The sequence below is a fragment of the Trachypithecus francoisi genome, unplaced genomic scaffold (assembly GCF_009764315.1).
Source record: "Trachypithecus francoisi isolate TF-2019V2 unplaced genomic scaffold, Tfra_2.0 Lachesis_group12, whole genome shotgun sequence".
NCBI lineage: Eukaryota > Metazoa > Chordata > Mammalia > Primates > Cercopithecidae > Trachypithecus > Trachypithecus francoisi.
The window spans coordinates 105,184,201-105,201,399 of NW_022681457.1; the positions used below are offsets into that span (position 1 = coordinate 105,184,201).

A 17,199-nucleotide genomic window follows, 5' to 3' on the forward strand; every position below is an offset into this window, starting at 1 on the left:
AAACTTAATCATATCTGCAAAAATCCTTTGTTGGCCTCGTGGGCGAGGTGGTTCATGCCTATAATCCTAGCACTTTGGGAGGCCAAGGCAGGCAGACTGCTTTAGCCCAAGAAACCAGTCTGGGCAACACGGTAAACCCTGTCTCCACAAAAAATACAAAAATTAGCTGGGTGTGGTGGCTTATGCCTGTAGTCCCAGCTGTTTAGGAGGCTAAGGTGGGAGGATCACTGGAGCCCAGGAGGTGGAAGCTGCAGTAAGCTGTGATTGCATCACTGTACTCCGGCCTGAATGACAGCGTGAGACCTTGTCTCAAATAAATAAATAACAAAGGGCCAGCCGGGCACAAGTGGCTCATGCCTGTAATCCCAGCACTTTGGAAGGCCAAGGTGGGCAGATCACCTGAGGTCAGGAGTTCAAGACCAGTCTGGCCAACATAGTGAAACCCTGTCTCTACTAAAAATAATCAGCTGGGCGAGGTGGTGTGCACCTGTAATCCCATCTACTCAGGTGGCTGAGGCATGAGAATCACTTGAACCTGGGAGGCAGAGGTTGCAGTGATCCCAGATCGTGCCACTACACTCCAGCCTGGGCGACAGAGTGAGACTCCGTCTCAAAAATAAATAAATAGGCCAGGTGCAGTGGCTCACGCCTAATAATCCCAGCACTTTGGGAGTCTGAGGCGGGTGGATTGCTTGAGGTCAGGAGTTGGAGACCAGCTTGGCCAACATGGTGAAACCCTCTCTCTACTAACAATACAAAAAAAAAAAAAAATTAACTGAGTGTGATGTCACGTACCTGTAGTGCCAGCTACTCAGGAGGCTGAGGCAGGAGGATCGCTTGAGCCCGGGAGGTGGAGGTTTCAGTGAGCTGAGATCACACCACTGCATTTCATTCAGCCTAGGCAACAGAGCAAGACTGCATCTCAAAAAAAATAATTAATTAAAATAAAATAAATAATAAATAAATAACAAAGGCCCTTTGCTGTACGAGGCAGCATTCACAGGTTCCAGGGATTAGGATGAAGACATCCATGGCAAGGCATTATTCTGTCTCCCACATGGGCAGCTTCATAATATTGGAAGTCCAGCCTCCTTCACTCTCCTGGCCTCTCATCCTGAGCACTGGGCTTTTCTCTCTCTTTTTTTATTTTTTTGACGGAGTCTCACTCTGTCACCCAGGCTGTAGTACAGTAGCGTGATCTCAGCTTACTGCAACTTCCGCCTCCCAGGTTCACTGATTCTCCTGTCTCAGCCTCCCGAGTAGCTGGGACTACAGGTGCCTGCCACCACACCTGGCTAATTTTTGTATGTTTTTAGTAGACATGGGGTTTCACCATGTTGGCCAGGCTGGTCTCAAACACCTGACCTCAAGTGATCCGCCCGCCTTGGCCTCCCAAAGTGCTGGGACCTGGCCAGGCTTCTCTCTTGTCCAAGACAGATCTTCCCGCATTACGTGTGTGTTTCAGACAGTGGGAGGCAGGGAAGTAGGGATGAGGAGGATGCCTAGAAGTCACAGCTTTTGTTTGCCTTCAGTCCCTTGGCGAAGTCTCAGCCCTGTGGCCACCCCCAGCTACAGAGGAGTCAGGGAGGCTTCATCTTTGGCTGGGTGGCTGCATGCCCAGTCAAACTCAGGAGTAAAGGACAAAGGGGAGAATGATATTGGGCAGCAGCCGGCAGGGTTGGCACAAAGCTCCTGCAGGATTTGAATACTGTTTAACAAAGGATTTTCTACTGTGGTAAGTGGAGTGGTGTGGGGGTGTGGAATACGTGTATTGGCTCAAAACCAAGGAAAAGGAATAGACTGATAAAACCAGGCTGGGCATCCAGAGTTCATCCACTCCCCTCGTCTCCTTCCGTGTAAGCTTGTACCCAGACACCCCCAGATAACTTTCATTTTCTTTAGAGTCTTCAGATAATGAGTTGCCTTTACTACAAGTCCTTGAGTCAGAAAATTCCTCTTTCCATCTGACTTACTACCTTATCTTATCACTTAGAGCCAATATTTTGTGCCCCACCTTCCTATCTAGAAACAGAACAGTTGTCCCTCCCTTGTCACTCTTGCCTTTTTACCCCTCACACCCGGGGGTGCCTTCTGTCTAATCTCCCCAGCTCCAGAAGGGGTCCCGCAGCACTGTAGCCGTTTGCCACAAGGCAGATCAGTCCAAGGGAAGTTGCTCTTGTAATTGACTAGCCCCATCTCCTGGGGAAGATGAGATGGTGGCTGGGTAATGGTTTGAGATGAAAGGGAATTAACCCAGCCGGGGGCTGCCTGTTGGCCTTGGAGGAAGCCAATTTCAGCAGCAGGTGCACTCCTGCATAAATGAGTGTCCTGACTCTGCTGATTAAGACATCAGAGCTCAGGGACTGCAACAGCACATGCATGATTCATTAGATGAGAATCAGGTAGTAAGGAATGTGCAAAGGCTGCCCTCCTCAGGCCTGATGTTTTACTAGAACTGGCTGCATTCCCTCCAGACACCTGTGTCCTTTTTCCCTTCAGGGCCGGCGACCTGTCACCTTGATTGGCTTCAGCCTGGGAGCCAGAGTCATCTACTTCTGTCTGCAGGAGATGGCTCAGGAGAAAGGTGAGCATGGATTATTGACACAGACGGAAACCCCTTCACAAGCTTGTTCCCCAGGACAGAGGTTCTGGGCCAGGGGCCATGAGCCTTGCAAAAGGTGTTCCCAGTTCTTAGAAATAATAGTTAAAAGTTAAAAATAGTTTTAAAATCAAGAAAAATCATCATCAAACTTTGGAAAATTATTTTTTGTACATACATTAGAGTAGATGCAAGATGGACCATCCTGTAATAATGACACTGGCTTTTGCATCCTGATGCACTTTCTCAAGTGGGAATGAAGGGGACAAGAAGTTCAAAATCAAGGTGTCGGCAGGCCCACGTTCCCTCTGAAGGCTCTAGGGGAGGATTTTTCCTGTCTCTTCCAGCTTCTTGTGGCTGCCAGCAGTCCTTAGCATTCCTTGACTTGTAGACACGTCATTCCAGTCTCTGCCTGTTGTCTTCTCTTCTCTCATAAGGACAGACAGTCATTGGATTTAGGGGTCACTCTCATCCAGGGTGATCCCATCTCAAGATCATTTACTTAATTATATCTGCAAAGACCCTTTTATCAGATAAGGTCATATTCACAGGTTCTAGGTGGACATATCTTCTGGGAGTTCACCATTCAACCACACACAGACACCTTTGGGAGTGTGTCATGCTTCCAGTGTCATCCTTTCTGTGCAAGGCAGTGAAAAGCTTGAGGGCCCCTGCTCCTGGCCTTGGGTAGGTGAGGTCTCCAGGGCAGAATGCTGGTTTTGGACAGATCTGCCAGCAGGGACTACCTGTAGGAGGGGCTGGCTGGGAGAGTGAGTTGCCGAGCCTGGGGCACCTGGAGTGGTTCACTGCTCCTGGGACATGAGCTCACCTTCTCTCAGTGGAATGTAGCAGTGGCAGGACTCTGAAGCCAAGAGAAGGAACTCAGAGAGAAATTGCTGAACCTAGGAGTGGAGGGTGGATGGGAGAGAAGTGTTGGAACTTAATATGATTTGGCTGTGTCCTCACCCAAATCTCATCTTGAATTGTAGCTCCCATAATCCCCGCATGTCGTGGGAGGGACGTGGTGGGAGGTAATTGAATCATGAGGGCAGGTTTTCCCCGTGCTATTTCTGTGGTAGTGAATAAGTCTCACGAGATTTGATGGTTTTATAAAGGGCAGTTCCCCTGCACGCATTCTCTTGGTTGCTGCCATGTAATACATGCCTTTGCTTCTCCTTTGCCTTCCACCATGATTGTTATTTGTTGCTGCAAAACAGTCTCTCCAAACACGGTGGCCAAAAGCAGCAATAACTGATCATTTCTCACAATTCTATGAGTTGACAAGACCGTTTCCCTTTCCTGCCTGGGCTTAGTCATACAGTTGTAGTCAGAGCTGGAACACCCAGAAGGTCCAAGTTGACCTCACTCATGTATCTGGTCATCGGTGCTGGTTGTTGGCCAATGCAGACTCCTCCCTGCTCTCCAAATCTACTTCTCCCGGGGAAGCCTTTGAAAAGTTGCCATCCTCTCTGCTGTCATCATTTTGCTTCTTTCTTTGTCATCTTTCCCTCTCTGGCAGCAAACCATCTATCTGCAGGGCTCATTACCTAGACAGATGTAGTCGTATTAATAGAACTGATTCTTCGTTTAGAGGAGAAGGCATGTCTCTGCCTCCAGTTAGCATAAATGCTATGTTAACTTAAGATCGTTAGTACAGCCAAGCCTTTAATTCCCCTGCCAAACAAATTGAATTAATTACCGTTAACCATTTGGCTGTGGTAACCGGAAGTGAGGTCGACTATCAGCTGTCCCCAGAATGTGAGGCTGGAAACTGGAAAGAGGGAAGAGGAAGGCAGGTGGCCTCTTGGTGACAGGGCTGGTTAGTGTGACACTGGGAAGTTCCTGCACTACAGCCTTTTGGGGGATGGTTCCCAAAGCAGCTTCCTTCCAGCATCTTTCCTGCTTGCTGCTCCCACCCCTGGATCCTCATGGCCCATGAGTGAGATTTGGGGTTTTGGTATTAGGCAGACCTAGATTTGGCTCCTAGCTTTGCCACTGAGTAGCTGTCAGACCTTGGGCTAGTCACTTAACCTCTCTGGGCCTCCGTTTCCTCAAAGGATATGAGCTTTGTGCACTTATCTCAAAGGATCATGGGGGAGTGACATAATGTGGAAGTTCCCTGGCCCCAATTTGGGTACAGTCAGTAAATGTCTTCTGAATTCCAACCTGAGGACCTGCCATGCACAGGGATCCGTGGTGAGTGTTGTATAGATGTCAGAGCCTGTCTTTTGTTTCCGCTCTCTAGCCCCACATTAGACATGAACTCCAGGTAGGCAGGGTCTGCCTTGAGCCCTGCCGCCCCCACCCCCAGTGCCCACCACAGTGTCCAGTGCAGGAAGATGGAGGAGCTGGACTTTGGATGAGGGAATAAGGCATGTGCTGCTGTGCCCATGAGCTAGTGTAGACCCACCAGGTCAAAGGCAGGCTGTGTTCAGATCACATTCCTTCCTCACCGCAGCCCCAAGAGGGAGGTTCCGCCAGTCTCCCTGCTTCAGATGAGAAAACTGAGGCTGAGAGGTGAAACCATGAGAATCCTAAGTGCCAGGATTCAGGCCCAGTGAGTCTGGCCCTGGAGCCCTATGCTGTATTTGGCAGAGGGCAGCTGGACTAGGGTAGGGCATCCCAGAGGGTCGGCCAACACGGGCAAAGGTGGGGCTCTCAGGGATGTCTAGAAATGGTGGCATCTGGTGTCTCTGCAGCCCACGTAAGAGGCCCCCCACCTGGGGTGGTAGGAAATGCTAACAGGTGAGGGTGGGAGCCTGGCACTATGCCAGGCTAAGGAGTTGGAAACAACTGATTCAACGCTGGGGAAAGATTGGGGTCTTTAAACTGTGGAGTGAATGAGTAATGGAGTGGATCTTGCCAAGGAGGACCTGGGGGCGCTGGTGCTGGGTACCCTACAGTTCACACGCACACATACACACCTGCACACATTAATACACGCATCTGCACACACTCACACGGCAGCAACTCGGCAGATCCCAAGGGCCTCTAACGCCCCTGCCATTCTCTAGATCAGTGCAGATGTTCCAGCATGAGTCACAGGGCCCCACTCATGATCTGCCTTCAACACCTTCCCCTGCCTCTCTCCACCTCACACGCCGGACTCCAGCAGACCGAGCTCTATTTCCAGACAATGTTCCCTCTTGGTCCATCCTCTCTATCTCCTTTTCTAGATAATTCCTACTCATTTCTCAGGTCTCACTGTGTCTGGAAGCTTTCCCTCCAATAATAATGATAATAGTAGTAGTAGCAGCAGCAGCGGTAACCGCAGCAGCACACACTTACGGAATACAGTGTTTTCATGCACCAGACACAGTTCTAAGCTCATCATATGTATTATTTCATGGAATCCTTCGAACAGCTCTGTGAGGTAGGCACTATTATCACATCCATTTTACAGAGGAGGAAAGAGAAATGCAGAGCGTAGGGATTTGTCTGAATCACACGGCTGGGAGGTGGCAGAGCAGGCAGTCTGGTTGGAGATTGTGCGGTCTTCACCCTATGCTAGACTGTCTCTCCAAGCCACACTCCATTCTTCCCTGAACATCTTTCCCAGCACTGGCCTGTCTCCCTGTTATTCCTCCCTGCTTGCTCATCTGTCTTTCCAGTCCACCGGTAATTGTCACCTAGAAGTGCATATCAGCACCACGCGGGCAATTCTTTTCCCAAATATATTCCCGAATATATATATATATATATATATATATATAATATATATAGTCACTGTATCCTTAGCCTATCACAGTGCCTGGCACATACGAGGTGCTTGATGGACACATGACCCATGAGCCAAGTGAAGGAATCGATTCTGCATGTCCGGGACAGCGCATGCCCTGCTCAGCTGTGTGTGTCCCCAGTGCTTGGCACAGATGAGGACAAACATTTGAGGGTAGAATGGAGTCCTTTTAACATGGGCACCACAGGTCTTCAGAATTTTATTTAGAAAACTTTTTTTTTTTTTTTTTGAGATGGAGTTTTGCTCTTGTTGCCTAGGCTGGAGTGCAATGGCACGATCTCAGCTCACTGCAACCTCTGCCTCCCAGGTTCAAGCAATTCTGCCTCAGCCTCCCAAGTAGCTGGGACTACAGGCACCTGCCACCACGCCCAGCTAATTTTTTGTATTTTTAGTAGACATGGGGTTTCACCATGTTGGTCAGGCTGGTCCCAAACTCCTGACCTCAAGTGATCCACCTGCCTCAGCCTCCCAAAGTGCTGGCTTTACAGGCGTGAGCCACCACGCCCGGCCTGGAAAACTTCTGTATTGACAGATGAGTAGGTAGTCAGCAAAAACGAAAAAAGAAAAGAAAGAGAGAGAAAAAAAAAGAAAACCTCTATGTTTTAAAAGAAGTAGAAGAAAGTAGCATCTGAAGCTTTCCAAATGACAAGAATTTGATAGGAATCTGACTCCAAGACGAACCCAGTGGACAAAAGTGCAGCTGGCATTTTCCCCCCTGTTGTCACCTTCAGAAGGAAGAACTTGGGCACAGAAAACTCTAAACACAGTCTTTTTGTTTGTTTGGAGACGCAGTCTCACTGCGTCGCCCAGGCTGGAGTGCAGTGGCACGATCTCGGCTCACTGCAAGCTCCACCTCCTGGGTTCACACCATTCTCCTGCCTCAGCCTCCCAAGTAGCTGGGACTACTGGTGCCTGCCACCACACTCGGCTAATTTTTTAATATATTTTTAGTAGAGACAGGGTTTCACTGTGTTAGCAAGGGTGGTCTCCATCTCCTGACCTCATGATCTGCCCGTCTCAGCCTCCCAAAGTGCTGGGATTACAGGCATGAGCCACTGCGCCTGGCCACAGTCTTTATTTTTTTAAAGACAGGGTCTCCCTGTGTTGCCCAGGCTGGTCTCAAACTCCTGGTCTCAAGTGATCCTCCTGCCTCAGCTTCCCACAGCACTGGGATTACAGGCATGAGCCACCACGCCCGGCCCCCACAGTATTATTATTCAGCCTGATAGTTTCCCCCCTTATTTCATAACATCCCATCCCTGTCTCATTCATCATCTAGACAGGAGGTGAGAAAGGACACTGGTCATCCTCTGCCTTGACCTTGGTTAAGAACACACTGAGGCCAGGTCTAATGGCTCATGCCTGTAATCTCAATACTTTGGGAGACTGAGGTGGGAAGATTGCTTGAGTCCAGGAGTTCAAGACCAGCTTGGGCAACATAATTTGCCTCTTCAAAAAATTAGGCAGGCGTGGTGGCACATGCATGTAGTCCCAACTTGGGAGGCTGAGGCAGAAGGATCACTTGAGCCCAGCAGGTTGAAGATGCAGTGAGTCGTGATCGTACCACTGCACTCCAGCCTGGGTGACAGAGCAAAAGCCACACTGAGAGGGGACTGTCCCTTAGTTGGCCATGGCTTATTCCAAATGTGAGCAGCAGGTGTGCGCACATTCATAGACTTGTAGCCGGCTCTCTCTGTGGGACAGAAGGTAACCCCTCCCATGCAGGTGGGTGCACAGGCCCCACTCCAGTTTAAAAGCCCCACTGCCCATGCCGGCCTTCACAGCATCACAGCATTTCCAGGTGGAAGGAAGATCTCTCTGATGCTAGATCTCGAAGCCATTTATATCCCCAGTTTTCCTTTTTCTTTCCAGAGTGTAAGGGAACGCCTGATGGTTCATAGAAATGGGGAGTTGAAAACAAAAGATCACCCACTGCAGAGGGGAGCAGAAAGGTGCTGATCCCGAGAGCCGAGCACTCGAGTGTGACCTCCCCGCTTAGGGGACCTGAGGCCAAGGAAGCTGGTGGGGCCCAGAGCAGAGCCCTTCTTGCCAGACTGCTTTAACCCACCCCACAAAGCACAAAGCAGAACAAATCAAAACAGGGACATAGTGACATACTTGTGATCACAAAAATACACTTACAGCACCAGGCGCTTACAGGACATGGCAAGGTATAGGCCTCTGCCGTCGTAGATGACGGGCCGCAGGGCTCTTCCCTGCTGAGAAGCTACCAGCTTAGTTGCTACAAGTGTGTGAGCTCTGGAAGCAGGGCCTCTGGTTTGTATTCCAAACCCACCACGCACCCAGTCATGTAACCTCTCTGAACTCCACTTATGTGAGACATAGCCAATAATAGTATCTACAACAGGTTTTTAGGAGGATTATGTTATAGGCAATAATGCATATAAATGCTGGCCTAAAATAAGAACCCAGAAGTACTTGCTGAGCATTGATAATTTCCTAGGAACTGTTAATAAATGGAAGTAGGCACGTCATATTATAGCAATCCCTCCCCCATGGATGGCATGGACCCTGGACCTAGTTGAGGAAAAATTGGCCTCCCACAGGGTCAGGGCCTCCAGTTTCCACTCCTTCCCATGGCCACAGCACTTCCTACCCTCTTCCTCAACCATTCCCCTCCCCAGTCCTTGCCTTGTATTACCAATGGGGCATCTTCACATCTCCAGATGATCAAGATAGTCAATGAATTCTTCACCCTTTGCCCAGGGCTGCTGTTTCACATCTAATTCCTCCCAGCTCCACTGCCTGATTTCAGGCAGCCTCTGCTGTTTAACACCCAATTAATCTGCACACTGAGAAGACCCTCTCCTAATTACAGGATAACTGTCATTATCTGAGTTAAGGGATGTAAAAGAGGAATTACATTTGAATCCACTAATTGTTTTCTGGAGTCCCCTGAGAGCTAGTAAGGAAATGGAGCAATAAATCCTAGAGTCACCCAGAGCACATAATTCTTCCACCAGCCTCCTGTCTCCACTGCCCCTAACAAAACTTGTCCTTCCTGGGCCGGGCGCGGTGGCTCAAGCCTGTAATCCCAGCACTTTGGGAGGCCGAGACGGGCGGATGACAAGGTCAGGAGATCGAGACCATCCTGGCTAACATGGTGAAACCCTGTCTCTACTAAAAAAAAATACAAAAAAAAAACTACCTGGGCGAGTTGGCGGGCGCCTGTAGTCCCAGCTACTTGGGAGGCTGAGGCAGGAGAATGACGTAAACCCGGGAGGCGGAGCTTGCAGTAAGCTGAGATCCGGCCACTGCACTCCAGCCCGGGCGACAGAGCAAGACTCCGTCTCCAAAAAAAAAAACTTGTCCTTCCTCCCCCCTCCCCAGGAAAAACTGCCTGTAGAATTAGCTGTCTTCACAGCTTCCTCTCCCTTTTGGGGTGATTCTGCAAACACCAGGGTGACTCCTCTAGGGATCGCCACCCTTCCCAAGGTGCCCCTTACAGCCTGGCCTGCCCTTCCCTCAAGCTCAGTGTGGTCAGCTTCCTTTCAAATCAGTGTTGAGACTGCAAGCCCCTTGAGGGCAAGGATTGTGTCTGACTCACCTCTGTGCCTACTGTACCTGGAATAACACCAACAGAGAGTACATGCTCTAAAAGTAAATGGAACTTGAACGTTATCAGCATTCACAGTGTATCAGTCAGGATAGCCTAGGTTATGCCACAGTGACAGACATCCCCAAGATTGAAGAGATGTGGTACAACAAAGGTGCATTTCTCACTCCTGCTATCTGGGTACCCAGGGGAACTCTGATTGTTGTAGATGCCCAGGTCGAGGGAGCTCCGTATCAACATTTGGTTCCTCAGTAGGATACAGAATGTGGTGAGTTATGTACTGGCCCTTCAGGCACCTTTACCCATAAGTAATACAAGTAACTTTTACAGACATCTTCATTGGCCAAAGCAAGGCATGGAGGCATTCCTCACATGAAGGAGGGGCCAGTAAATGTCTTCCTACCATGTGGTCAGAGACGGAGAGCTAGAACCATTTGGTAAACAGCATACAGCTTATCCTTTTTTTCTCTCTGTGCTAAATATTTTTACTGACATTATTTTATTTAATTCTCACAAGAGCCCGTGAAGTAGGCACTATTTTATTTTTATTTTTATTTTTATTTTTGAGATGGAGTCTCGCTCTGTCATCCAGGTTGGAGTGCAGTGGTGCGATCTTGGCTCACTGCAAGCTCCGCCTCCCAGGTTCATGCCACAGCCTCCCGAGTAGCTGGGACTACAGGTGCCCGCCACCACGCCCAGCTGTTTTTTTTGTATTTTTAGTAGAGACAGGGTTTCACTGTGTTAGCCAGGATGGTCTCGATCTTCTGACCTTGTGATCCGCCCGCCTCAGCCTCCCAAAGTGCTGGAATTACAGGCGTGAGCCACTGCGCCCAGCCAGTGGGCACTATTTTTTGCTTGTGGTTTTTGTGTGTATGCATATGGGAACATAGTAGGCAAATATATTTATGGGATATGTGGGATATTTTAATACAGGCATGCAATGCTTAATAATCACCTCATGGAAAATGGGGTATCCATCACCTCGAGCTTTTATCCTTTGTGTTATGAACAGCTCAATTGTACTCTTATTTTTTATTTTTATTTTTATTTTTTTTGAGACAGAGTCTCATCCTGTCACCCTAGCTGGAGTGCAGTGGCGCGATCTCGGCTCACAGCAACCTCCACCTCCCGGTTCAAGCGATTCTCATACCTCAGCCTCCTGAGTAGCTGGGATTACAGACGCACACCACCACACCTGGCTAATTTTTGTATTTTTAGTAGAAACGGGGTTTCATCATGTTGGCCAGGTTGGTCTTGAACTCCTGACCTCAGGTGCTCTGCCCACCGCAACCTTGCAAAGTGCTGAAATTACAGGTGTGAGCCACCACACCAGGCCTTTTTTAGTTATTTCTAAATGTACAGTTAAATTATTGGCTGGGCACTGTGGCTTACACCTATAATTCCAGCACTTTGGGAGGCCAAGGTGGGCAGATCCCTTGAGGCCAGGAGTTTGAGACCAGCCTGGGCAACATGGCAAAACCCTGTCTCTACTAAAAATAGAAAAATTAGCCAGGCGTGGTGGCACACCTGTATTCCCTGCTACCTGGGAGGCAGAGGCATGAGAATCACTTGAACCCGGCAGGCAGAGGTTGCAGTGAGCCGAGATTGGGCCACTGTGCTCCAGCCTGGGCAACACAGCAAGACTCTGTCTCACAAAACAAAATTATTATTGACTGTAGTCACCCTGGTGTGCTCTCAAATACTAGATCTTATTTACTCTTTCTAACTACTTGTGGTACCTAGTAACTATCCCCACAACTTAGTCTATATCCACTATGGGGAGCTCATGGTTCCATAAGGATACCACTAAATGGCAGCTTCTGTTTCCTGAGCACACACTAGAACTTCATGGTCAATTAGCAGCCAGAAGACCTTAGTTGGATTCTGGCCTCTGTAATTAATCCTCAACTAAGGTCTCAGCCAAGGCACCATTCTCACTAACCCTGTCTCCTTATCTGCAAAGCAGGGACATTCCTCTCTTCCCCTACTTTCCCTCACATTACTGCTTGGAGGCTAGAAGTATATCTTGATGGAAAGGCAGAGTGGGGCAGGCTCTGAGGGTGCTTGGGTGACAGCCCCAGTGTTGGATGGTGCCCGGGAGCCCAGGAGCTTCACCAAGGGGCCTTCACGCAGGCAGAGGTAGGAATGGTGCCCAGCACGTTTCCCAGCATAGCAACAGAGCCAAGGCCAGTACATAGCCCTGGATCCAGCCAGGCAGGGAGCAGGGCCCAGGCAGATCTGGGCCAAAGCTCTGGGCTCCTTGACAGCAATTGCCCTCAGACCATGCCCAGTGCCCAGAGAGTCGGAGGAGATGACCTGGTGAAAATGCCCTGAAACTCAGAGCTGCCAGTAAATGGGAATGACATAATAATCATAGTCATAGAAATAGTAGCGTAGCAATAGCCAGCATCTATGAAGGCCTAGCTCTCCGCCCAGTTTTTGCACAGTTTCATGTACGTTCTCTTCCACCCTCACAACCACCCCATGGGGCCAGTAGTTCTGCCTCCAGTTTCAGATGAGAAGAGTGGATTTAGAGAAAGGTGGAGTAGCTCCCCCTAGAATGAGGATTTTAACATGTCTTTTTCCAACTCCAGAGCTCCTACTTAAAAAAAAGAAATAAAAACAACTTTTATTTTAGGTTCAAGGGTACGTGTGCAGGCTTGTTATGTAGGTAAACTCGTGTCATTGGGGTTTGTTGTGCAGATTATTTCCTCACCAGCTACTAGTACAATAGTTACTGTTTCTGATCCTTCCCCTCCTCTCATCCTCCACCTTCAAGTAAGCACCAGTGTCTCTTGTTCCCCTCTTTGTGTTTATGAGTTATCATGATTTAGCTCCCACTTATAAATGAGAACGTGCGGTATTTGGTTTTCTGTACCTGTATTAGTTTGCTAAGGATAATGGCTTCTGGTTCCTTCCATGTTTCTGCAGAGGACGTGATCTCACTCATTTTTATGACTGCATCATATTCTGTGGTATATATATATATCTCACATTTTCTTTATCCAGTCTACCATTGATGGGCATTTAGGTTGATTCCATGTCTTTGCTATTGTGAATAGTGCTGCAGTGAACATACAGATGCATGTATCTTTATGATATAGCGATTTATCTTGCTTTGGGTATATACCCTTTAATGGGATTAATGGGTTGAATGGTAGCTGTATTTTTAGCAGAGCTCCTATTTTTATCTTACTATATTTCAGCCCCTCCTGGTTGGATGGTTTCAATCGAAGCAATATGCCGTATGGGACCTTCTAAAGAGAGAATTATTCAAAATCAAATTCACTCCACTAGCTCGTATTTGTTAAGCACCTACTGTGTGCTAAGCACTAGACTAGGCTTTAGGGAGTTGACAGCTAATAGATACAGCACCAACCTCACAGAACTTATGTTGAAAAAACCTCCCTCCGAAAGACATGAGTTGGGGCCTCGCAGAGTGGGGTGGGGATCAGCAGTGGTGTGTTATCAGTCATCCCACGGAACACCTAGCACATAATAGGTGCTTGGTAAAGGGAACTCTTACTGCTCTTTCATACCAGGTTCAAGGGCAGCCCTCTGGGTGGCGCTGGCATCCCTTTGTCTGCATGTCCCGTCCTAACATAAAGACCATCTCTACCACTCCAAACCCGAGAGCGCTTGGCTTAGGAAACAGAAGGAGTCGCAGAAGCCGGCCCACAGGACATAGAGGCAGATGCTCAGCAAGCCTCCCAGCCTCCTCTGCTCCTCCCACGCCTCCAGGCAGGCAGTTTGGGCCTCCAGGCAGGCAGTTTGGGCCTCCAGGCAGGCAGTTTGGGTTTGCAGAACCCATCGGGGCAGAACCCAGCTCTACCATGCATCATCCTAGAGATCTGTAAGGCACCTGAGGAGATTTTCCCAACAGTTATTCAGATTCTCAGAGCAGTCCCACCACACGTTCAGATGTGCCCCGGAGGATGGGGATGGGCTGATTTCCCATGGGAATCCCTGGCTTTCTGGATGAGTATTTTATTTTTTATTATACTTTAAGTTCTAGGGTACATGTACCCTGGATGAGTATTTTAAATGCGTCGTGTGGCTAAGGAATCTTCTCTTCAGACAGAAACAGGCCCAAATTCAACTGGCATTTACTGAGATCCCTGCTACCTGCCTGTAAGATCAGTTGATTCCTTATCTTCATCCTCCTCATCCTCTGGCCAGCTCACAATTACTGGTTTCTGCAAACCCAGACCACCTGCCTGGAGGAGTGGGAGGAGCAGAGGAGACTGAGAGCCTTGCTGAGCACTTACTATGTGCTAGGCACAGTTAAACACTTCACATGCCTTATTTAATCCTTGCAATAACCCTCTGTGGTTTTAATTATCCCCATTTTACAGATGAGGAAACTAAGGCTTACGGAGGTGAAATAACTAGTGCATGGTTATAGGACTAGCATGATGAAGCTGGAATGTGGAGCTACCATGGCTGACCTGTGTTCTTTTTTTTTTTGAGACCGAATCTCCCTCTGTCCCCTAAGCTGGAGTGCAGTGGTGTGACCTCGGCTCACTGCAACCTCCACCTCCCAGGTTTAAGCTAATCTCCTGCCTCAGCCTCCCGAGTAACTGGGACCACAGGCGTGCACCACCACACCCAGCTAATTTTTATATTTTTAGTAGACAGGCGGTTTCACCATGTTGGCCAGGCTAGTCTGGAATTCCTGACCTCAAGTGATCCGCCCGCTTTGGCTTCCCAGAGTGCTGGGATTACAGGCATGAGCTACCATGCCTGGCCCTGTGTTCTTTTTTTTTTTTTTTTTTTTTTTTTTTTTTCTTGAGATGGAGTCTCACTCCGTAGCCCAGGCTGGAGTGCAATGCAACGATCTCGCCTCACTACAACCTCCGCCTCCTGGGTTCAAGCGATTCTCCTGCCCCACCCTCCCAAGTAGCTGCCCGCCACCATGCTTGTCTAATTTTTGTATGTTTTTAGTAGAGACGGGGTTTCACCACGTTGGTCAGGCTGGTCTCGAATTCCTGATCTCAAGTGATCCGTCCACCTCGGCCTCCCAAAGTGCCCCGTGTTCCTATTCATGACTCAATCTCCAATCCTTACAGCCACCTAAGGTCAGGATCATTGTCTCCATTTCACAGCTAAGGAAACAGAGGCTCAGTATGAGGCAAAGCGATTTGCCTAGGTAGGTCCATCAGGATTGTTTTGGTTGGAAGTCAGAGATTACCACCAACTGAACTTCTTTGAACCACACCCAGAGCTCCCCTGGGTGCAGGAAGGAAACCGGAGGCTCAGGGCAATTCTTGTTTCCTCGAGCCTAGGCGTCCCATGTCTCTACACCTGTTCCCACTATCTAGAATTCTCCCCAGTCACCCACCCATCCATACGTGGAGCTGCTCAGACAGTCCTTCAGGCTGTGGCTAAAAAATCCCCTGCTCTGTGCTCCACGTGGTGGGAAGACTCAGGCTTGGAAACATGTATTGATAGAAAAGTTGCTTCTTGCAAAAAGGTGTAAACTGGTCAGATTTCAGAAGACCTGGCTTGTCAAATTAAACACACACAGAGACACCAGAGACTTAAAAGGAAACATACACACGCTCATGATCACCAAGGTTACTGAGTTTTTATTAGTTTGTTCTTGGTGGAAAAACAGCCATTTTCTCATGAAATCATTAAAGCCAGCTTCACGGGTCTGCAGTGTCTTCAGACGTCAGCATTCCACACACTAGGGACAAAGCTGTTCTCATTAAGAAATCAGCAGCTTATGGGAAAGACTAGAAAAGGTGACCCTGTTATTTTTGCATTATCTCAGAGAGCGAAGTGTGGATTTGGTTTTGGTTTGGGCATTCATCAGAGCGGGATGGGACATACACACCACTGCTGATGGCAACAGTCTTGTTAACTCTGATCCTTAGAGCGTCCTTGTGAGGTATTATTCAGCCCATTTTACAGGATCACAAATATAAGGAGACTGAGACTCAGAGAGCCGAAGGGATTTGCCCAGAGTCAGAGCTGGAAGGTGGCTGAGCCGGGCATCACACCCAGGGCCATCACCCACACTGGGTCACGGCACTGTGTCCGGCTGCCTCCCTGCTCCCTCTCGGTGCTTTGCCCGTCTTTGTTTCCAAGGTCATCACGTTGGGTTACGATGCATCTCCCCGCAGGTCTCTCTCCCCTGCTAGAATGTGGCTGATTCTTAAAGGGAAAACACACACTCAGATCACCAGGCACTGTCTGTTCTGTCCCCTCTGTCACCAGCTCCTGGCTCAGGCCTTGGCATGTAGAGGTGCCCAGTACACGTTAGGAGCTCGTGAAGGACATGAAGGCAGCTGTGAAGTTTGCTGTGAGCGCTCTTGCAGGGGACCATGCTCGAGGACTTTGGGTGCGGCAAGGCTCGAACTGCCTAGGCAAAGTGGACTCCTCAGCCCCCAAGGCCTGGGCCAGCTGGTTGATCTATTGCCCAAACTTCCCAGTGACCGAGCTGCGCTCAGCCCACTCCGTTCCAGACTGTCCATCAGGCTTGATCAGCTGGCACACACACAGCCTGGGCAACGACTCTGCCCACTCAAAACCAAGACAAAACATGCACCTGCCAAATGGTTGTGCCTTTGGGCAGGAAAACCAGCATAGTCAGAATTCCTAGCAATGAACAATCCCCCTCCAGCAACAGTCCAAGTCCCAGCCTAGGGCATGAATTTGCTTTCGGAGTGACTGACCCCATCCCCAAGGATATTTCTGACCCCAGCGCGTGCCAAGGGCAGGGAGGTGGTGCCTGCTGCCAGGAACGGCCAGCATCTGAGCACTCACTATGGGACCCTGGGCCCTGTCACAAGGGGGCATTCATCTTTTCTTTGTTTTTGCTTTTAAAAGCCTTTGAAACATCAAGTAGTTGGAAAGCAAATTCAATTCCAACTGACTCGTAGTAGCTGGCTAAGCCAAGAAATGGTCATAGGAAATCAATTACTGCTTCAGGTTATTTATGCATTTATTATCCTCTGCATCCAAAAGGCTTTGAAGGGAATGAATTCAACATATTACATATTGCCTGTGCCTTTTGGGCCTGTCCATGCAGTTGGCAAGACACCCTGAGCTGAGCCAGCCTGCCTGCAGGTATCCTCATTCAGCACCATAGAGCCTGCAGGACCTGCTTCACTCTGGGAACTTGGTCCATTAGTCAATCCTAGCTCCCCCATCCCTTTGCCATGAACCAATAAGAATAATGCAAATATTCAAAAATCTGAAATCCAAAATATTTCTGGTCCTATGCATTTCAGATAAGGGCCAGAGAGAGAGAGAAGGTGGCCCTAACCTCCTCAGTGA

The 17,199-nt window shown here is 48.9% G+C and overlaps 1 protein-coding gene across 12 annotated transcripts in view; it reads left to right on the top strand.

Moving 5' to 3' along the window:
• TMCO4 (transmembrane and coiled-coil domains 4) overlaps positions 1 to 17,199 on the top strand; it is a 125,170-nt gene that overhangs the window by 67,310 nt on the left and 40,661 nt on the right. For all 12 annotated transcript variants that reach the window (XM_033228062.1, XM_033228051.1, XM_033228056.1 and 9 more), the window contains one exon: positions 2,500 to 2,584. In XM_033228062.1, coding sequence (XP_033083953.1) covers positions 2,500 to 2,584 — 85 coding nt within the window. The remainder of the gene's footprint in view (positions 1 to 2,499; positions 2,585 to 17,199) is intronic.